This window comes from Tachypleus tridentatus, chromosome 11, assembly GCF_004210375.1.
Source record: "Tachypleus tridentatus isolate NWPU-2018 chromosome 11, ASM421037v1, whole genome shotgun sequence".
Classification (NCBI taxonomy): domain Eukaryota; kingdom Metazoa; phylum Arthropoda; class Merostomata; order Xiphosura; family Limulidae; genus Tachypleus; species Tachypleus tridentatus.
In genome coordinates this window covers 38,622,675-38,643,179 of record NC_134835.1, presented here as the reverse complement: position 1 = coordinate 38,643,179, position 20,505 = coordinate 38,622,675, and the positions used below count along the sequence as shown (strand labels likewise).

Here is a 20,505-nt window from a genome sequence, read left to right as displayed (position 1 = left end):
TATCATTGTTTGTTTGTTTTTGAATTTCGCACAAAGCTACTCGAGGGCTATCTGTGCTAGCCGTCCCTAATTTAGCAGTGTAAGACTAGAGGGAAGGCAGCTAGTCATCACCACCCACCGACAACTCTTAGGCTACTCTTTTACCAACGAATAGTGGGATTGACCGTCACATTATACACCCCCACGGCTGGGAGGGTGAGCATGTTTAGCGCGACGCGGGCGCGAACCCGCGACCCTCGGATTACGAGTCGCACGCCTTAACACGCTTGGCCATGCCGGGCAAAAATATCAATCATACTCAATTAAAAACTATTATAAACTCAACAGGACAACCATTCATTGAAAATAAATAATATTCAAAAAATAGTCCAAAATCAATCAACAAAAAAACAACAAAGATAATAAAAAATAATACAAAAACTAATAACAAAACAAAAGCTCACACTTTAAAAATAGATCAAATCAAGACTAAAGGTAGAGTTCTACTCCTTAAAGTTCACGGTTCATATTTTAGTGCAAAAGTAGCTGAAAAGTATTTTAGTGACAGTTACTGGTTGCTTAAGCAGGCCCGACACGGCCAGGTGGTTAAGGCACTCGACTCGTAATTCGAGAGTCGCAGGTTCTAATCCCTGCCACACCCAAACATGCTCGTCCTTTCAGCCGTGGGGGCGTTATAATGTGACGGTCAATCCCATTATTTGTTTGGTAAAAGAGTAGTCTAAGAGTTGGCGGTGGGTGGTAATGATTAACTGCCTTCTCTCTAGTCTTGCGTTGTTAAAATGGAGACAGCTAGCGCGGACAGTCCTCGTATAGCTTTACATGAAATTCAAAACAAACCAAACCTTTGCTAAGCCTTATTTATATGATTACACTTTTCGAATAATTATTCTACAAAAGTTAACGGTGAAGGTACGCTTTTCGCAACAAACTAATTTAGAAAACGAACTAAAATCAAACAACACTTGAACTAATCCAATAAATAAAATTAACCAAAACGGTTTGCAAATTACTCGTATTATCTTTAGACACCAAAGAAAGATTTACATCGATTATCACAAGAGTTTGAGTTAATTGGGTCTATTGTTGCTGAATTCATTTAATCTCAGTAGAAAGATAACGCCGTGTCGAGTGTAAGGTGGTTTACCATATAATTAATCACTCACCTGTCAATAATTATCATCTACTGTACAGTCACAGTCAGTGGAACAACAGCTTGGAACCTCCAGATGCCAGAATGAATTATGACAGAGAACGCATATATATATATATTTACCTGCACGAAAGACCTTCCACATTAACCGTTGGTAATTACATTTTCCCATCCATGAAATTAAAATATTTTTGTTTCTTTCATGCATAATTATTTTCAAGAGACAAACAAGTATATTATAGTTTAGTACAACGATTATTTTAAAATAAATATTAAAAACAACGTAACAAAGAATAATTAATGAAAAAACATCTCTATACCTTAATTGTAAATCCAGTATGAAAAAAAAACAACAACTATAATTTATATTACGAACTTGCAAACAAGGACAAAAGTTTAACATGAATTTGAATGTGAGAAATACATAAGACTTTGTCCCGCAAAATCAAGAGGATTCAGTGTCCTTCTTTCGTACAGTTGCGTGTAATTAGAGGAATTTAAAATGTTAGGAATTCGTTGTTTCAATTCTCAAAATATTATTGCTATTTTCTCTATAAATTGTCGCCTTCGTAATTTTACTGTTGTTCTGTTCGAGACACACAGACATGTATAGATGGTACAACGTAGATCACTGAGTAAGAATTTAATTTGATGAATCGCAATAGAAGATAATTAATAAAAACCAAATTAAAAAAGCAGAGAACTTTGTATTAATTCTGATATGAAGGAGAAATAAAACATTGACGGATTGGAACTTGAGCAAGTTTTCAGCAAGCATTAGACTTACTTCAACACATTTTTCTCTGGACGGAACAGGCACTGTGAAAGGTGGCGACATTCAAATGTCGAGGTCAAGACGAGCACTGAATAACAAACAAAGTACAACAGACGAGAAAGAGGAAAAACGGTGAACATCTAATGAGACTATCTGTTGCAGATGTCGGGTCAGCATCATGCTGCATGGCTGCCGGTTTCTGGCCTGGAATTGAAAACAATTTTCAGCTGTGTTCAGTGTTTCCTGGTTCATCTAACGTGTTCTGTCGAGTGCGTAATATTCGAGGAGTCATTTGTCTTTCCCTGCGCTATTTGATTTACGTTTTGAGAAATTAATTAGTAGAAAAACGTATTTTGTATCTCTTCAATTCAATTTCGTGTGCCAACGCAAGTGTATTTTAAGATATCGTTTTTGATTACTTGAGTCAAATAGCAACAAGTCTCTTGTTTGAAGCATTGGACAGTAAAATTTTAATCACGTTGTAAGATGCTCGAGCACGTTGAACGTGAAACACGTGCTTGAAAATGGTTTCGTTCTGTGCGTGCAATTACTGTCAGTTTTTCCATTCTAGATGGAAAGCGTGGTGAAGTATATACCTCAATAAGGAGACGAGAGTTAAAAGAAAATTTTAAAAAATAATAAGAAAGAAACTGTGCGTGTTCGTGATGCTGTGAATAATATATCATATTTTATTTTTCGCACACAACTAATTGGTAAAATATATATGTTGTCATGTAATGCGTAGATCATGAGAAATGTATTCTTCTATCACAGTTCAATCATTAAAGCTTCACACAAACACATATCTAAGTATAATTTATAAACAAACCTGACATCAAACTGCCTACGTACAAGCGAGCTTTGACCAAACGGAAGTCTCATAGCAACCAACAAAAACTTTAAAGTAAACAACATAACTGTGATTACAGTGATTAATGATGATCGTGAGAAATGCAAAATCATGAAATAATTCGCTAAATGAACTTGAGATACAGAAACTGCATTTTAGATCGAGGTAAAGAAAACTAAAAAAAATATATGCACGAAGACCTTTAGATTATATCTAAGAAATGTGAAATGCCCCACAATATTACAAAATATACAAGTATCGAAAATCAGCTTGTTTGTTTGTTATGCTTCATAATTGGCTCTCTGTACCGTAGACACCAGAGGGATCGAATCCGTAATTTAGGTGTTATAATTCTTCAGGTTTTCAAACATCTGTGGGAATATATTGATTAGAGGATACCTGCCATTTTTCGGAGACGTTTAATCTTGCAACGATTTATTAATATACCTGAAGAGATATCGAAACATATTCATCTATTTATATAGCAGTGGATACGAATGGGATAAGTAAGTTCAAATAGTACTAGAAAGGAGTGTAAGAAATACATTTGAATATCACTAGATAGGAGTTGACGAAGTAGATGTAAATAGCCATAACCGTTGCCAACAACAGTATCTTATAACTCATATATCTGATTGTAACCACACTTCACTAACAAAGGGCTTCACACTATAACAAATGTGTTTTACAAAGTCAATCAATTATAACGTTTTGTTAAAATTAACGGTATGTTTGACAAATTGAGTCTTACTTTGTTCTTTGAAAAACAATGAAGTAAACTTTATTTCTAGTTTGTTTGACATATTTCAACATCATTATGACAATTTCAAACCAATATTGTTTTGGAAAGGTCAGACTAGCGATCCCAAGGCCATTGTATTGTGTTGTTATTTCTTTCAGTACAAACTCCAAAATCGCTTAAAGGAATACAAAGTACACCTGTATTCAGAGTTGTATCACACACAAAAAAATTAAAATATACCTGACATCTGTTCTGCAAGTTGTAGAAAAAGGCTACAAATAAACTTTATTATTCAAAGCTCTGAGGTTTCGGATTTGTGGTAACCCTACTAAAGTACAAATGACATGGGAATGAATTAAGTAGAAGTATTATGGTTTGTATTTGGTTTTTCATATACGTGTTACTTGTGTTTTTAGCCAACTTTTAATATAGTTGTATATATTTATTACAATACTCGCAACGATCTTACTTATAAGAATAACACTTTAAAATGTTGATAAACCAAGTGAGACTAATGAGAAGTTGTAAAGTGTTATTACCATAAGAACCTCTTTCTCTGTAGTGTCTCTTAACTGTGGTCTGTTGTGTCATATCACGATATATATTAGTTAGACTATTTATTTTATCAGATATGAATTTTTTAGCTTATATTACTTTGATGGTTTAATGTTGAAATAAGAAACGCGTATAACTATGATTCATTTTCTGATAAAATGTTAATATAAAAAAGAAAGAAACAACAACAACTTAGAAGCAAAACGAAACTGGTTAGAACAGAAAATTCGTGATTTCGAACTTCTATTATAAAACGTACCATTAACCACGTGTACCAGAACGCTTGTGGCACCTGCGTTTGATGGACCGCAAGTATAGTTTCCCGAGTCCGTAGCTTTGGCATTTTTAATATAGAGGGTGCTCATGGCGGCATCTTCACTTGCCTTTTGTAGCGTGATCTTCCCACGAGACGAGTCGTAGTTAATCATGCGGTCGTTATGATACCAGAATACAAACACTGGCGGCGAGGGGCTATGTCTGATTATACACGTCAGATTGATGTAGCTTCCACTACTTACAAGCAAGTCCCGTTCTCCAACTATACTAGCTTCAGGCACTGAAAAAAATTATAAAAGAAAGAGATAACGTAACGTGATGCCTGGATAATAAGGTTACTTCAAGTGAGATGCTTCAATACTAGTTAAATAGATTACTTTCGAAATCTTATATGAACAAATAAATAAGTAAAGCTCCACTAAACCTAAAAAGAAGGTCAGAGCAATGCGAAAATTTCCCGCTAGAACCAGCAACAAACAATTAAAAAAATAACACATGTTTCTGCCACGCCTTTAATATCGGAGTGTGTTTCGAACTATGAACTCCTTACACTGTTATAAGTACAAGACAAAAGCTTGTTATGTTTACAAAACATAAATATTCAAACACTGAGAGAAAAATTAAGAGCTTAAACGCCTGTTGTATCCAATTTTCTACTAATTATGAAATTCAATTGTAATTTTCATAATTTCTAAATTAGGGTTAACAGGCAATCGGTTCTATATGCTACTCTTTCATTTGGTCTACAGTTCTAAATTAGGAATGGCTGAACTAGAAACTTAATGGGTATGTATTGCATAAAGTAGTGCTCTGGCTGAAAACACTTATACAAAGTAAAACGAGTAAAAAGAACTTTGTAATTTTAGTTTCAAGAAAGAGGTAGGGTAGAGAAGGGGTAATAGTGTTTTCAAGTCCTGTTTTTAACAGTGTTAATGTGTTGATACGATTTTCGCAAAACTTCTTACCAACGATATTTATTAAATTGATGTATTATTAGTAATTTCGAAATTAATGAAAATATATCAATTTTGTTTTGAACTACACTATTATTTCTTTATTTCTAATCCACCATCTTAAAACTACAGTATGTACTGTCAGTTCATTGCACCATGGTGGTTAGAGTACTCGACTTGTAATCTGAGGGTCGCGAGTTCGAATCCCGACCTCCGACTTTCCCACCCCTTTCAGCATTAAGAGTGTTGTAAAGTGTAAGTCAATCCCACTAATTAGGGATGGCTAGCGCAGTTAGCCCTATAGTGACTTTGCCTAAAATTCAAAACAAACAAAAACAAACGCATGCACTCCTGTCTTTTGCACACTTGTCTATATTAATTTAAATAGAAGTAGAATAAACTTAGAAACGTCTGACAAAAAACTTAGAAATTCTCACAGTATAGCAATACGTTTACCTTGTTACCCATAAGTAGCAAACCCTAGAATAGCAACCATGCATCTGTTTTAAGAGAACAGGAAGATACGCATCCACTTGTCAAGATATTTTGAAAATTTAGAACTTTCACGTTTTATGTTTTACTACCAATAATAAAAAGTTTGTTACGTCACTAACCGAGGACAGCTAAATGGACGAAGAAGCTCATTAGTGGGTGTGTGTTAACTTGGCATTCATAATCTCCTTTATCTGCTAGTTCGGCTAATCTAATCTTCAAAACCCAGTCATCACTATGAGACATGTGAACGGCTTCAAATCTTTCCTCTGCCGTGTACGTTGTTTCTCCAACGGTTAATACGTGAAAGTCCCGTCTTCTGATCCAAGACACCTAAAAATAGATCAGAATGTTTACACATACGAGCAATAGGATTACAGAAAGTGGGTCACTCGTGAAATCCAGGACAACATTTTAAATTAATTAGCCATTTATGAACAATGAGAACATGTAAACGGCTACTTATAAGAAAACGTAGCCTCTTATGAACGAAACAAATACGATAATGGCCATTTATTAAATGATGAAATAGAGTTAATTGCTTCTTTAAGAGCATTAAGAAAACACAGTTTTGGTACAAAATCAATTGAGAAATTTGAACTTTTACGAGTACCAAAGACACACAAATGTAAAACTAATAAAGCCTTGATTCAAGCCTTGCTCAAAGAACAAGTAATAATTAGAAACACATTAGGAGGGGACAGGATAAGATATCGATAATTACGATGTTTATTTAACAACAAAGGCATTCTTGTTTTCTCTGTTTTTGTTTTGTTTTGCTAGTTTTTTCCCTTGTGCTGAGCAATATTAGTTAATGACGAACAAATCAGACTATTAGCAATCAAGATGGATGAGAGAAGTGTAGCGTAATTACTTTCCAGTTTATTTGTCGCAGTATATTGAAATACATCTACTATAACAATGCATATTTAGACTTTCTTCTGATTTAGGAAATTCACACAGCTTAAGTTTTACACTACTGTATTTAAATATTCAAGCTTTGTTATACTTACGTTATGGCCTGGCACAATCTAGTGGTTAGGGCGGGAATCCATGTCACACTGAACATGCTCGTCTTTTTCGCTCGTGGGGCGTTATAATATATGGTTAATCCCCCTATCCGTTGTGCTCCAAGAATCGGCGATGATTGATGTTGACTGCTAAATTAGAAACGTCTAGCACAGATAGCTTCTGTATGGCTTTACGCGAAATTTAAGAAAACGGATAAGAACAATTGGTTGGTTGCTTTTTGAATGATTGTATTAAGGAATCTATGCTCCATGTTACTCCGAGGAGACCCAGGTGGTCCTATAAATGGGATTGGAAGCGACATTTGTAAGAAATCTGATGTTACAAAACTATTCTCATCTGTCGACAATGTGGAGCAAGCTCTGCCAGAGAAATGTATTCGGAGACAAGTTATAGTCACACTATTGTGTTAGAAAAAATAGCATAAAATGCCAATAATCTCGTTATTTGTGTACGTTAAATCATAGAAACGCACCAGAAAGTACTATAATATTATAAGAAACGTAAAATTATATAGTCTTACTTGAAAATGGAGTATCATGTTCAAAGAAACAGTGGAACCACTGAATATAAAACTGACAAAACCAATACAGTGTAAATTTTGTATTTTTACACCTCTGAATGCACTTGTGAGTTTTTCTATCTCCCAATTCATAGAATAGTATTATTTTCTCATGTTATTGGGCTGGCCACAAAACGAGTCAAAGCAATGTAAACAGAACTTCCACGCAGTCTCAAAAACTAAATGTGCCTGATGCATTTTACACCTCATTACATTGCATGAATCAGTTTTATATCCAAACAGTTTTAGTTTCATATGCGTATCGTCTCTTCCCCAGAAACGATTCTCGAAATCTTGGGAGTTCAAGCATTTTCTATAGATATAAACGATTAAGTAGGATTATAACACTTTTCTTACACTTTTCACTGATGTCAATGTAGTCATGCATGATTGGTACTGAATTATGTGACTTGACCACCTTGATGACTTAATACATTAACTATTGTGTTTGTCAGTCAGTGCCACTAACAACCATGTGCACGTCATTAAGAGCTGGTTTCAGTCAATAATAGTTTTCAGCCAATAAATTTCTTTCCATATGTTGCTCAACATTAAGTCCACAAGCTCCACTATGTCGATAAATTAACCACGGGATTGTTTGATGTCTTCGGATGGTCCATCAAAAGTCCTGCTGAGGCTTAATACCTATAAATTAGAGCTTGATAATAAATATTAGCGCATTAAGGAAGCTTACGGTAACTCTTCCAGAGAAAACCGTGGGAATTAACTTCTAATGGTTTGTTGATCTGAAAGCTTTGATTGTTACATAAATCTAGATATGATAAACAGAAATGTTTCAAAAATACGACGAACTTGTACCAAACTTCTCTATTTGTCTGGGCAGGACTATGTATCGGAAGGTTCAAGGTTCGAGTTGCGATGCCACTGAACCACTGCTGCACCTGCTATCATCGCCAATCCTGTTATTCGGTTCTAGGAAGAGCATATAAAGGAAAGGCAGCAAGTCATCCCACCCACCGCCAACTCTTGGGCTATTCTTTTACCAATGAATAGTGGGATTGCCCGTCACATTATAACGCCCTCATGACTGAAAGGGGCGAGCATGTTTGGTGCGACGGGGATTCGAACCCGAGACCCTCAGATTACGAGTCGAACACCTTAACTCACCTGGCCATGCCGGGCCTTTTTTCGAGAGAACCCACATACTAAAACTTAAAGCAACTTACAGTATTGGCCCTTAAAACAAAATCATATCTTGTTAACATAAAGTAATCTTGATGAGGCAATGATTTAGGAGATTACTAAATTCATTCTTGTATTTTTATATTTTACAGTGTGCAATAGTGTGGACATTCAATGGCTCAGCAGCAAATCTGAGGGCTCACAGTGCTAAGAACCGGGTTTAAATATTCGTGTTAGGTATACAATAAATAGCCCATTGTGTAGGTTTGCGCTTAGCAAAAAATAATCAAAAGCAATCGTTTTCTAAATACGGAATCAAATATTTCAAAACTAAATAATTGTTTAGAAATTGTATTTTTTATAAAATAATAAGTTGGAATAATGCTGGATTAACTCAAAGAAACATTGTGGTGAGTAATTAATTTTAACCAGTTTTAATTAGTTTGATTTAACGCGATGATTAGAAAAAAAAACTTAATTAAACATCCCAAAGCTGTCCAAGATTACAGTTTGTTTCATTCACTACGCATGCGTATCGGGACCGAACTCTATCATTGAGCGCAAAGTGAAAGGTGATTTTGTGTTGAATTAATGAAAACCTAATTAATAAATTTATGAACTTATCACACGAGATGAAAAATAGCTTATCTACGCTAGCTGTATTTTGTAAACAGTAAAGAAACACATTTTAGTCATGAATATTGTCATGCTGAGTTGCACGTGCAAATAAATGAAATGAAACATAAACGAATAAAAGTTCCAGGAAAGAAGAATTTAATACGTTATAAAAAGTTTCATTGGTATTGTTATATCTTATAGAGTACAAAATAGACTTTTCATCTTTCACTCTAATTTACCGAAGGAACCATTTGTTAAGAAGCCTTACACCACCAAGTTTTTCAAACAACTTGAATAAACATATGTCATTGAGTTTCCAGTTCTCCAGAGATGTGGTTAGCTGTGATGTGCTTCAAATTTTAATTACTGTGCATACATTTTTACTAGCTAGTTTAAAACGTGAAAACAAATTGTCGAGATCTTAAATGACTAAGATGTAAAGAAATTTGCTAATGTTAGTATAATTAGTTGCTGTTTCTGGCCAATTACAGATCAGCTTAGAAAATGTTAATGTATGGGAGTTCAGTCTATTTCCTTGTTGTGGGCGTAAAGTATCACATGGGTACTTTATTGTATCTAATTTAATCAGCTGAATTATAAGGAAGTGGTGTTACGTTTGTTTCATCAGGTGGCTACAGAATACAATGAATTATAATTTAACTGTCAATGGTAGTCTGCGAGACATTGTTTACTGTTTATTAATACGAGAATAATCTATACGAAAAATTATACTTGACACAAGGCAATATTTAAGAAGTAGGTGAAAGAGTTAGAGCACAGACGCCACGGGAAATACCAATTCCAAATTTAATCACCATTTTGCAAAAGTATAGATGACCTACAGCTTAACGCTTATTTTGTTCGTGTAGTTACTTCTTATTGTTTTGGTTTACTTCGTGGTTTCTTCCTAGCATGAATATGTGTATTGTTTTCAGCGTTGACACCATACAGAAACAATTATAAGGGTTCATTTGTCATTTCATTTAAGCCGTTGGTTTCAATATCTTAAGCGTTATACTATCACATACTGAAAATTAAGTTCTTCCTACGGCACCTATTAGTTAAGAATTATTCAACTTAGGTGCTTATCAGCACGAAAATCAGTGAAAAAGATGGAATAGGTAAGAGAAGGTATAAATCAATGATATTTTTTCGCAGAGTAGAAAGCTAGTGATGACAATCCTTGTTACATGCTGTAATAAAAATGAAAGTTGAAAGCATCATTTATGAAAAACATTAAAAGTGGTATCACTTTTTACATGTCATTTAATTAGCAATAAACAAACAAACAAAACGCTGTTTTGTATTTTAGCGTTAAGTATATGAATCAGTGAATATGAGAAATATTTTTATAGGCTTAACAAAAAGGCTAGATTCGACTACGTAAGATTGTTGTTACTCTAAACACGCACGAACCGATTTTAAGGAAATGAAAAGTGAAATTAAAGGCTCACAATGTTCGTATAATTTCTGAAGTACTATAAATACTAGTTCATGTCTGTCTTGTCTTATGATAGAGCACATGTAATGCGAAAAAGCTGTACTCATTCACATTAGTTAAAACTTGACCTAAGGTAACCAATGAGGCACTGTTTTACCAAGAACTCTAAGCAATGTGCTTTAATTTGTAGAATTAAGAAATATAGAAAATCTGCAAGTTTTCTTTTGTGTTAAAATAAAGCTGCTTGTTGTGTCCACCGTGGCAATTCGAGCTCCAGATAAGTCCCTAAACTTATTGCTGTCCCACCGGGGGACAAATACTGTATGTTGAGGCATGAGAAATAAATTAAGATAGTGATTATTTGAAATAAGAATAACTGACAGATATTTTGTCATCAGTGGTTTGATTTTCAACAGTGCATTCGACGGATGTTTCTGCGTTTAATACGTTCAATAAGAAGCAGTAATAATGGGACGGGCCTCTTCTAAAGGTTCATGGTTCGCCTCTCGTTGCTGCAAAGATTCATTCAGCACACTAGGGTTGTAGGTGATCGATCCACAAAAGAGACGGCCACGACCCACTATTGGATCAGACAAGAGTAGCCCACAAGTTGGCGGTAAGCGCTGTTGAATTTCAATCTTTCAGATATCCTATACGTTCATATTCGGAGTGGCTGTGTGTATGTAGCCCTTGTATAGCTTTGTTTAAAAACACTAATAATTTCAATTGTAGCTTAGATTTGGAGAAGAAACATTTCTTGTTAGTTTACTGACATACACAATTAAAAATAAAAACCAAGCGCATTATTTATTCTGGTGAGAATACTTGTTTCATATCAATGCAACTACTTTTGGGGTTATCTAACGTGTTTAAACAAAGTTTGTATTACTAACAATAGCGAATACAAGCATAAATCAAATAATCCTGGAACACCTTAGTACGCAGAAGATAAGTACATTATATTAATATCATTTTGAACTTTGTTACAATCCATGTCATCAGATTTCCTCACTCTCTGTTACACAGTTTCTTTTGAAAAGGTTCAGCCGTAACTCTGTCATGTTCAAAGCACACTCATCCTCCTTGTAATATGTATCAAGTAAGGTATTATATTCAGCACAACAATAGAGATCTAATTATAGGTATGAATTACGTTTTATTTGTGTTTTTATTACTAGCTAGTGTTTAATATTTTCCTTGTAATATTAAACGAGATATGACATACGTTGGAAATTATTATATTTCTGTTTTGTAGTTTGGAAGATGCATCTCTTACGAACAATCAGGATAACGTAGGTTGGAACTAATAAGATTGGGCGAAAGTACAGAATAGAATATCAGATTATATGGTCTGTTCAGGAGATGTCGTAAATCAATACGCTTTTTAGCGGCTTGGTGTCAGTTTCCGATCCATAAGCCTCGAGTTCGCAATAGACAAACATATTTCTGTTGTTTATTTCTGCTATAATTCCTTTAATTCCATTTCTACTGTTTCCTCATTTGAGCGACTTCGTGACTAAGCGGTAAATCTTTAGGCTTATGACTCTAAGTGTCCGGTTTCGATACCCGTGGTCAATGCAGCACATACAGTCCACTGTAGAGGTTTGCCCTTAACAACAAACAACATATCATTTGTTTGTAATTTAAAGTGAATATTACTTAAGCATTTTGCCATTCCTCCCAGTTTAAACATTTTCCATGTTAATTTAAAAAATATAAAAACCGCAACTTTTATTGTAGGTAACTTCTGTTTTTAATTGTTACAACGTTTCTATCCATAATACTAACTAACAGTCTGGTATAAGATGCATTGAAGCATTGTTTATTTAATGATGACCTAATATTGTGGATCAAAACATTGTGATAATTAAAATCACAACATGTTTACTGTATAAGTTGCCGTTAATATATTTTTCATTAATTATTAAGTTTAGTTGCAATCACATTAAATTATAATTTCTGTACACTTGTTTAATTAACACCTTTGTTTAAAACCTGAAGTCCTGCCTTTTGAAAGGATCCTACAATAGGTTTATAATCATTGTAAATGTTTGGACCTAAAGCTCATTTATTGTGATCAGGCTTCAAGCTATAATAGAATAAATAATGGTTTTTCTTAGTTTCTTTGCTGTCCGTTAGACTTACGCCCCCCTCTAGTACAGCGGTATGTCTACGGCTTTACAACGCTAAACTCTGATGTTCGATTCCCCTCGGTGGGCTCAGCAGATAGCCCCATGTGGCTCTGCTATAAGAAAACACAAACACAAACCTTTAGACTTACAAATAGGAAAATATTTTAAACAATAAAGTGCTACTGGATATTGCAATCATTACGTTTGTAAATTAAAAATACATAGGCTTCTTAGGTTTATAAACTATTAAAAAGTAATTGTTCACTGAGGTCCTTCAATAATTACATTTTCTTGTTTCTGATGCAGATTTATGATTAGATCCATTACGTGCTCACACTGAGATAAAACGTATTAAACAATCAGGCGTAAGACATATAGTCACAGTCAGTTAGGATTTTGTGTCTGTCTCATATTTAAGCCTTCTTTCTCTAGATACTTTGAGAAATATAATACAAAAACAACATTTAGTGAAATTAGAAATAAACAGTTCAATCAGTTATGAACAATTATTTTCTCAATAGGAAGGTGAAACTCGTAACCGCTACTACTGTTGTGTATACGGTTTAGTGATATGTAAAAACTCATGTATTTCTATGTCGTTTAGTGCCGGGAGCTACTTAATGGTTGCGTTTCGGTTTACGGACCAAAGAATTTGGAGTTGGAGAAGTTATAATGGTGAAAATGCTTCGTAGTTTATTAAGTGAGTGAGAGTTATACATATGACAGTCAATTCCGTTGATCGGTTAAAAGTGTTAAAGCAATTGTGGCAACAGATGCTGTTGGTTGTCTGCCTTATCTGGTCAGTAGTTCAAAATCAGCGATAGCGATACTTGAACTTCAGGAGTGATTGACTTGACCAATTAACCTACGTGATTTTAATGTCCTGTTTACGTTTAAAATATCAATTCCTGGTTCATGTTACTGTGAAATAATGACACGCAAAAACAACTTCCAAAAATTGTTATTCCTAAATATGAATTGTTTGAAGTTAGATTTTCAATAATCTGAGTTTTACTTACGTTATGGTATAACTAGAGAAAGAAACAGTAAAATAAGTATTTATAAGCTATTTATTATTAGAAAAACCTTCTCAAATATAAAAAGTAGAAAGATAAATACGTTTTCTGATGTAATACACAGTAATCCCCTTGTGTGTTCAAAAAACAACGTTTTTCTGAAAATTCAATAAAACAGTAAGTTGTATTTTATGTAAAGAAGATTCCTTTTCCCAAGGATCTCAGATTCTGGTTTGAAGTTCTCTCTGGTGTTTATAAAATGTTCTTAAACCTTGAATAAAAGGTAGAAATTTATTTAAATAGAAGCTCCAAAACAGCAGTTCTTTAGTTCAATGTTGCGTATTATGCTCTGAGACGATATTTAATACAAACATTTTAAGTTCAAAGTTTCATGGTAATTCTTACGAGTAGCTCGTTAACAAAGATTCATTGTTTGAGCAGCGTATCTTGAGATACATTAATTTTTCTTTTACTTTGATTAATTAACTCAGCACTCCTCTTTGTCTCTTTCACAGAAAACGTTTAATCTGAAAAATATTTTTCTGTTCTCAACACACAGATTTGACTCAGAAATATATTCTTTATTGCCATTAAGGCTTTTTTTTTTAACCACTGAACAAACATTCAGTGGTACACATTACTTTCGCTTTTAGGGAACGTCACTCTTTGTTCTTGACTTTAACACAAGGGTTACTTTCTTTTTCAGCTGTTTTTCAAACACTGACGTTTTGACTCAAGCACATTTCTTCCATGTTATGAGATGGGTTTAAATAATAACTTTATTTATAAAATAAATTTGTTACGTTATCTTTTTTTTCTATCTTACGAAAGATTTTTAAAGACTGACTTTTGACTACTGGTCACTACTTTGGAACTACGAACTGTATTTAGGATTAATAGTAACAGGTAAAGCTTTTACATTAGATAACTGTCTCTATTCCACCTTTTACAAAAGTTTCAAACATTTGGGTTTGAGATAAAATTATTTTAATTTCCCAACTTCTTTAATTCGAATTGTTGATTCAAGAGTACAGTAAATTATCTTACGAAATGTTCTTCATCACTGATTGTTTGGCTCAATGCGTACTTTGTGAATCATTACTTCACTCAATTCAGCTCAAAGGTTACTTTCTTAAATGTTCTTCTGTATCTATTATTCAGCTGGAGGACTATCCTACGAAACGTTTTTCATCACTCATTGTTGACTCAAGGGGTACTTCATGTTATAGCATTTAACACTATTTGCTTCAAAGATTGTCTTATTAAACGTTCTTCAATATCAATTATTTAGCTCAAGCAATATTTAATGAAACTTTTTAATGCACTGATTGTTTGACTCAAGGGGTAGTTTATAAGAAACCTTATTTCACACTCTTTGGCTCAAAGGTTTTTTTCATACCGATGGTTTAGCTCAAACATTACTTAATGAAAGATTCTTCAACACAGATTCTCTGGCTTATTTGGTATTTTTATGGATCTTCGTTTAACTTTGATTAGTTGGCTCAAGGTTTGTTTTAAGGAACTTTCTGAGCATTGATTATTTGACTCAAAAAATGCTGTATACAACGTTCTTTAGCACTAACCTTTAAATTCTGAGTCGCACTCTTTATTACAAACTCAAACTGTCTTCTTACTTTGCCCTTCTTGGTTATTTCCTAAAAAAAAAGCTAAAACTAATTCAACTTGCCATCGCGAACATTTCGCGTGTTTCTGACGTTGCAGTTGCCCAACTATATCATAAGAATTGTTGTCTTATTAAACATTTATACTATCATAACACAAATTCAGTAATGAAGATGTATAATACATTTTCTAAGGTCCCTGTATAGATGTGTATCTAAGGAATCTGGAAATTATATGGCAGAAGTATCAAATTGCGTTCCTGGTTTTGCGAGCACGTGGAATTCTACAATATATATGTGAGATACGTGATACATGTGCGTTATTGTTCATTACTGAAGTGTTTCCTTGAGTAGGCTTATATATCAGACTGTGTGGATAGAGTATAGTAGACTCACATCCTTTATAGAAAGCAAGCTTAGCTTTACAATGCTTCTCTCTGTAGATTGGCTCAGCACGTTTCTCCCATATTATAGCAATCCTATATAAGTGTAATGGGTCTTTATAGTGTAAAACTTGAGAAACATATAAAATAATAGTTTTTATCCAGTTTTTACATTCAACTAAATTATTCGCAGGAAGTGGTTCTTCAACATCAGAACCTGAAATCTGTAAGAGATTTCTTGTTCTAATGTGTGAAAGAGATATAAATATATAGTATTCACTGTTTCAAGTTTTCACACACACAGAGAGAGTTTTTGTTTCTTTTTTCACATTAGATTAGGATATAATCAGTTGAATATTTTTTTTACTTTGATGAGCACAACAAATAAGTATCGTAAGTATGCCTTCTCCTGTTAATTGTTTTTCATTATTCTAAATATCAAAGTCGAATTCATTCGCGAATTCGACGTTAATTTTCAAACGTTAACGGATGAAATATTGTAGGTTTTTGCAACTCCTCTCTGAAGACTTTAGTAGGAAGATCGATACCGTCTTCGTGTCAGGGAACAAAGGACGAGCAACTAAAAGTCCTTGGTCATTAGTAGAGATCTGGGATTTCAGTTCTGCAGTCATGATCGATGCCCTTGTAGGATAAAAAAATGCGAAAAGATGGTAGCACCGAACAATGAGAGGAAATCCTAAGTCTTTTGAATAGAAAACAACAGAATATTCATATTTTCTAAAAGGTTTATTCACTGGTGACCAAAGGTAGAATAACTTTGTTGAGAAAAGGATTGAAGACATTGTAAGTTTTATAGGTAGATCTAAACGGTAGAAAAGAGGTAGAACAAATACCCACGCTCTTTTACTTTATATGTTTGTGACTGAAACAGTTTTTGGTAAATTTACGAATATACAAAACATTTATCTTTAGCTGTGCTTCATATGAGTACCAGGACAAAACCAACATTTTCATCTAAATTCGTTTGATGACCACACACGTATAATGTTTGTGTTGCCGCTGTTTAGAACCTTGGGTGAAACATGATATGAGATCTTATATGTGTATATATATATCAATTCGCACATTCACAGCTGTTTTAGCAAAGTATAAATATCATTTTATGAAAATAGCATGGTTGGTTTATGTTAAATTTAGAAAAACATAAATTTTACTTCTCTGATAAAACAGTATGTTACTATAAGAATTCACGATCTCTTCAGCAACAACAGTAACGGTAGCAAAACAACAACAACGAAAAACACACAGACAAAACAGATCTGATAGCAAAGTTTGCCAATTGATATTATCTACAGATTTTAACAAAAAGTAAATTCTGCAAAAAGGAAATTGTAAAACAAATATGAAAAAAACACTTGTGCATTGTAGAAATGAAGCTTTAATATCTTAAATTTAAATGGCAGGTATGAATGTTCCAATAAAGTGTTAAACTGTAAGTGTTATATTAATATATTACTTTAAATTGATTGAGTAAGTTTGCATTGTGTTTGCCACAAAGTGATTTTATAACATTCACTTGGATTGTTTAGGATATTACCACACGAACTAATTGAATTACAATAAGTGTAAAAAGAGTGACTAAGTAGAGGCAACGTTTTAAACTGTTCACCAGATATAAACATGTCCAAGTGATCCGGAAGAAGACAAGATACTTGAATGCAACATACATAGTTCCTTTTTTTCTTATTTTTCCAAGTTAACGAATAATGTTTCATTCATTAGTTGTTCAAAATTCAGGTAACTGAGAAGATACGTTTCATTGAAATAGATGCCCAACATTTAGTTATAACAAGCGATAAAATATTCAGATATTTTCTATTTCTAAATAATAGATACTATCAATACGAATGTGTGGCCAAACATAATTTTTTCGTTCCGTTAGAGGACTCTGGAGACATCTTCGTCATAAACTATAGCCATTAAGCGAACCAATCGCTTTCTCTTCTAGCAATCCAATGCTGCTTACGAGCAGTAGCTTCATCTACCAATTAACCAAAGCGCTGACGCACACGTAAGCTATTTCAGTTCGTTCGCGTATTTTCTCACACGTTATGATTTATTTATAATTGCAGGAGAACGTTTAACTTGAATTTTTGTCAACATTGAACGTCAGATTTTATTTACCTCACTTGATGTTAAGCTAAAAATCAATATGATAAATATAAATTTATATAAGGTATTGCTTTTCGGCTTAACTGAAAAAATACTAAAAAAAAAACGGAAGTAGTAAACCTTGTTAGTGGTTTATTAGATTAAAACAAACTAAAATGTCTTTTTTATCAATATGTAACATTATTTTTCTATCATTCATTGAGAAAGATGTTATTAAAAACAGTATTTTTCAGAACAAGTAATATAACTAATTGATGCTTTAAATCCATCAAAGCTGAGAAAGTCTGGGCTATTTTCAATGAAATATAAGGTAATTTAAACATTTAACAACATGTTACTTTCTTAATCTATAATTTAAAAGTATGTTAATCTTTTTATGTTGAAAAATGATAGAAATAACAGCTATCATCTAACTGTACTTTTCTGTTTTATGATAACTAATTATAAGCCAGAAATATGCACAACTGAAGGTAAAATTATAATAAAGAAAACACGCAGTTAGACTCTGAAAATGATTAAAAATAGTATATTCTACAGCCATAAGGATTTTGTATTAGAACGAATTAAGTCCATGTTGCTACATTCAACCACACTTTAGCTGATGGTTGTGCACTTTAACAACATCTTTGAATGTAGTTTCAATTGTGAAAGTCTCTGTCATAACGTTGTTATGTCAAAAGCACACTTAAACGTCCATCATGCTTTCCATAAGCCATCTATTTTATGAGAATGATGGTTTCTCAGTGTCAGTATCAACAATTCATCCGTCCATAAACGTTGCATCTGGCAACTTGATCGATATGTCTTTATATGAAATAACATGAATATCCATTTCATTATCCAGTTACTTAAGGAATGCAGTAATTACAAGGATGTGTAGAAAAAGTAGTTGTGTACACGTGTTACTTTTCCAGACGGAGATCCTTCTTCATAAAGCTGGATGTTCTCTCATACTGGGACAAGCGATCGGCTTCTCCCTCTCATCTTTGTGTTCTTGGATTATCACCAATTATAAGACGCAGAACTTTACCTACCAAGACTGAGGTATGACTTATTGCAAGTCCCTGTCTTTATGGTCTGAGTGTAGGCGTATTTTGCATTGCAAATAACTATTAGACGCCTTTTCTCGAAACGGGAACTTTTCAGTGACGTCATACCACCTACGTAACGCCTAACAGTGTCAAAATGTAATTGTAGTATATGCTGTTTAACTACAATTTTATTTCCGCTGTGATCGCCTCGTGACTTGCTAATTTTCAAATTTCAGAAACGTTTGAATATAACATATTCTACCTTCTGTACATAAAATGTTTCAGTAGATCATTTTGTGGCAGAGTCAAACATTAAACTGAAGTATTTGATTTCAGGTTTGTGTGTTCCAGCTTCCAGTAGTTATTCTGATAGTTCGCCTCATTTCATCTATCGTGACCGAAAGAGTTAATTTCTTGAACAGACGTATTTATATTTAGAGTTTTAGACTTAAACAAGCTCGTAAAACTGTCCTACATAAATGTAAAAGTCTAGTGAGTCTGCATATTCATAGATATTCATTCTAAGAACACACAATAGAGGTTTGAATCATATAACTATGACTTAATGTATGCCTTTCTAGTTTTCTTTGAGTACAAATTCCCTTAAAATGCAGTGATTACTGTTTACACAAATCACATTATAGGACCCTAGACTTACCGCTGAGTCATTGGAGACCTATCCTATGGAGGGGTTGATTGAAAACAAAAGTTTACCCTTTAAAGTAATGTATCTTAAAATCGTTAATGCTAAAGGAATAACGGCCCGGCATGGCCAAGCGTGTAATCTGAGGGTCACGGGTTCGCATCCCTGTCGCGCCAAACATGCTCACCCTTTCAGCCGTGGGGGCGTTATAATGTAACGGTCAATCCCACTATTCGTTGGTAAAAGAGTAGCCCAAGAGTTGGCGGTGGGTGGTGATGACTAGCTGCCTTCCCTTTAGTCTTACACTGCTAAATTAGGAACGGCTAGCACAGATAGCCCTCGAGTAGCTTTGTGCGAAATTCAAAAACAAACAAATCTCTCTGGAGAGAAGAATCAGAGGGAATTTGACTGAAGTATTTAGTATCATTAATGAAATAGATCCAGTAAACGTTTGTGTTTAGCACTGAAAACAATAGGACAACTGGTTATAAATTCAAATTTTGGCAGTTTAAACACTATTATTTTCAAACAGGGTGGTTAACTTTTGGAATAAGCCACTTTTAAGGGTAATAGAGACAGAAAATTTAACTGAGTAGAAGAAAAGATTCAATAAATACATGAGTAGTAAGGGGCGGTTATGAGTAGGTGCTGGAAGAGGCATCCCTTTTTGTCCCTTTAAAGGTTTTTTTTTGATTTATGAGAGGTTACAGAACCTATGGTTTATTATATCAGGTTAGGTCTGAGTTTACGTCTTCGCATTAACTCAGTGTTTCTTATATTCCAACGTCTTATTATATTTCTTTCCAGAAAACAAATTATCTGCTATATCTATAAATAATTAATATTTATAATAAATTGATTTGGAAGCTGTGACTCAGTCTCCTACAAGAAATTGCTTTCAGCGTGTAACTGTTATTAATTTTAAACGTTTGGGCCTCAGTAATTATATTAATTTGGTG

General features: G+C 33.7%; 1 protein-coding gene across 2 annotated transcripts in view; it reads right to left on the bottom strand.

Annotated features, from left to right (window-relative positions):
* The window catches only part of LOC143231956 (zwei Ig domain protein zig-8-like), a 79,442-nt gene that overhangs the window by 1,943 nt on the left and 56,994 nt on the right, over positions 1-20,505 (bottom strand). Inside the window, exons 3-6 of one of the 2 annotated variants that reach the window (XM_076466844.1) lie at positions 5,916-6,126; positions 4,332-4,628; positions 1,938-2,129; positions 1,164-1,273 (exon numbers count right to left, since the gene is read on the bottom strand). In XM_076466844.1, the coding sequence (XP_076322959.1) occupies positions 2,002-2,129; positions 4,332-4,628; positions 5,916-6,126 (636 nt within the window). In that variant the 3' untranslated portion in view covers positions 1,164-1,273; positions 1,938-2,001. The remainder of the gene's footprint in view (positions 1-1,163; positions 1,274-1,937; positions 2,130-4,331; positions 4,629-5,915; positions 6,127-20,505) is intronic. The other variant, XM_076466845.1, reaches the window with a different exon arrangement.